At 35.3% G+C, this 2,925-nt stretch overlaps 1 protein-coding gene across 1 annotated transcript in view; it reads right to left on the bottom strand.

The window, feature by feature from the left end:
• The window catches only part of LOC106534881 (rhotekin), a gene marked incomplete at its 5' end in the record, with an annotated part of 16,235 nt that overhangs the window by 6,674 nt on the left and 6,636 nt on the right, over positions 1-2,925 (bottom strand). Inside the window, 1 exon segment of the mRNA XM_014031658.1 lies at positions 2,346-2,444. Coding sequence (XP_013887112.1) covers positions 2,346-2,444 — 99 coding nt within the window.

Here is a 2,925-nt window from a genome sequence, read left to right as displayed (position 1 = left end):
ACTTTAAGTGAAGTGTAGGAGTAATTCTTAAGTGTCAGTGTTACTTTAAGTGAAGTGTAGGAGTAATTCTTAAGTGTCAGTCTTAGTATATTTAATATTTTCTCCAAAAGCTACACACAAATATCTGCCTGTTAGTCCAGCATTATGCACAGTTTTTTGTTTTGTTTTGTCTTTACCTTTGTTTCTTTTGTATATTTCTGATTAAACCTGTTTTCCACATCTTATAACTGAGAATAACACTCAGGTGGGGGGTGGGGAGGAGGACAGCTGTAATCTCTTGTCTTCAGTTCATCTCAGACCTCTAGTGGCAACTCTGAACCACTTAAGAGTCCTCTGGTGCAGTCTTAACTTTTCTTGAGAGTAAGAGTGATTCTTAAACTTAAGAATTTTGATAACTGGCACTTACACTTAAGTCTGAGAGTAGGAGCAAATCTAAGACATTTTCATCACTTAAGTCTAAAAATCCACTCTAAGAAGTTTGATAATTACGGGCCCTGGTCTTTCCCATGACCTTAAGTTGATAATATTTGGTTCATTGTTTTGTTTTTGTTCCCGCCCAACTTTGCGCTGCCAAACACTCGTTTAATCTTTCAGTTAACGAAAACATCACAAGTTATTCACTGGCATTTTCTACGCACCCCTTCAGAGAGTGTTGTCGGGAAAAATAGGTTTATTGTGTGCACAAGAAACCGTTCTGATAATCACTTCGTAATATCTTGTGCAAACCAGAGGTGTGTGATGCACACAAACATTTTTACACACAAGACAATACCTGGTGCAATTTAGTCTTTATGCATTTATAACATGTTATGTTTTGTTGCGTTTTTGGACAAAATAAGGAATAGTTTGTGTTTTCAGAAGGATTATTATAGATTTTTCTGAAACCATTCACTATGGTAGTTAAAGAGTTAAAGAGCATTTTGTTTAGTTACCAAAAGGATTATCTTGTGTGCAACAAACAGTTTTGCTTGCACCATAGTACTAACCAGTGAGCACCAGATAATTTAAGGATGTTTCCTGTCTGTACACACAACTTTCCACCGGCACACCAGATAGATTCTTCTCTTTATGAGAGACCTCATTTTCAATATAAGGTTCACCAGGTCCCCTTAAAGGTTCAGAACTTTTCTGTACAAATAAGGAAAACACAATAAATTAGATATTCATCTATCTCTTTTCTGCTCCCTGTCTGTGGTGGGTTCATGGGGACAAAAGTATCTTCACTCCATCCTACCAGACTCTTAAACTCTTCTGCTTAAAACCTCAACCCCACACCCAGAAAATATCCCACCGTTCTTCAGTTGAGGCTTCAGAAAAGTAATGGAAATGGAAAATTAGATGTTTGGGAGAACATTTTAAAGAACCTAGTTATCAAGTGAAATGAATGAGCTCTTTGTTGATGTGCAGCCTCTCCTTCATTAAGCAGCACACTTACTAACATGTGGTCAAAGGTACACTGAGCAAACCTGGTAGAGTTAATGGGATCCCCGATTAGGTGTAACATTAGACTTCATATGATAAACAAATTCTTTAACTGTAAAATAAAGACTGTAAAAATACTGTAGGATGTTCAGTTTTTATAATTTTTAAACCAAAAGTTTAAAAATATATTACACGGATGGGGCNGAAAATCTAACTGCTCACTTTTACTCAGTACTTTTACTTTTAATACTTAAGTAGATTTTGTGTCAGAATTTTACTTTTAAGTACAAAACACATCTGATACTTTAAGACTTTTACTCAAGTAATATTTTTAGAGAAGATTTTAACTTTTATCAAAGTATTTTTATGATAAGATACTTGTACTTTTACTCAAGTATCACTTTGAGGTACTTTATACAACACTGTGTCTAAGGTTGATTAACTGTGGTTGCCATCTTGCATCGAATTTATTTAAAGAAGTTGTAGATGTACATCTGAGGAGTACTTTCTGAAAGATATATCCTGCACTTCATGACAGAATCAGACAAAGTAGACTCCAAAACTTTAAACTGAGATGAGTCTCAGCTACTACCAGACCAAATTTTAGATTCATATTCATATCTCGAAATATTATGGACATTTTTGTATTTTTTATTATCAGTTAGCCAGGTCACACATCCTGACTGAGTCAAAAATGTAATCAATGAATACATTTAGCAGCATTAACATCTGCCCGGTGGTTGGTTAGGTATTTCATTTAACAGACACAAAGAGAATAGAATATGAAAATGATAATTGATAATGTAATAATGATAAGTGATAAATGTTTTCAGTGAGGTGTAGTCAGTGATCTGAAGTAAATACTGACAGATATTTGGCATAAGAGTGCGTACTTTATGTACCCTCTGCTTGTGCACTTCTACCTATTTCATGGTAAAGAGAGCCCTGCTTCAGTGGGTTGGACTTCTTGGAGCTCGGCATCTCAATCTTCATCACGTGATCACAACATTGTTTCCAGTGTCCTGAAACAAAATGATTCAGTTCAGTTTAGGTTCTTTTATATCACCAAGTCACAACAAATGTCATCTCAGGTCTCACATACCCTATAAAAATTCAATTAATAAAAGTTATCAATCTAAAAAAAGCCAACAGATTGGGTTGAATCTTCACTTTGTCACAGTCTCATCCTTGGCAACAGTGAAAAGAACGAACACCTCCTTTTCTGCCGTGATCTACAGATTCTGCTGTAATTCCAAACGCCTACATGATAAAGGTGTGGTCGGCAATTCGTATCATCAGTTATGCAAATAATCAAAACAAAAGCTGGCACGCTAACAGCATCGCTGCAATAGTGTCAGCCAAGGTCATTTTATATGTAGAGGAAATGACACGCCTGATGAACTTTATAACAAAGCTAACGAAGATGCAAATTTTCAGGTCAGTTTTTTGGAGCAGTTATCTAAGGTAAATAAATATTTAAGTGATATATTTTAACTTTGATAT

This window comes from Austrofundulus limnaeus, unplaced genomic scaffold (genome assembly GCF_001266775.1).
Source record: "Austrofundulus limnaeus strain Quisiro unplaced genomic scaffold, Austrofundulus_limnaeus-1.0 Scaffold1296, whole genome shotgun sequence".
NCBI classification, from domain to species: Eukaryota; Metazoa; Chordata; class Actinopteri; order Cyprinodontiformes; family Rivulidae; genus Austrofundulus; species Austrofundulus limnaeus.
This window is presented reverse-complemented; position numbering and strand designations above follow the sequence as displayed.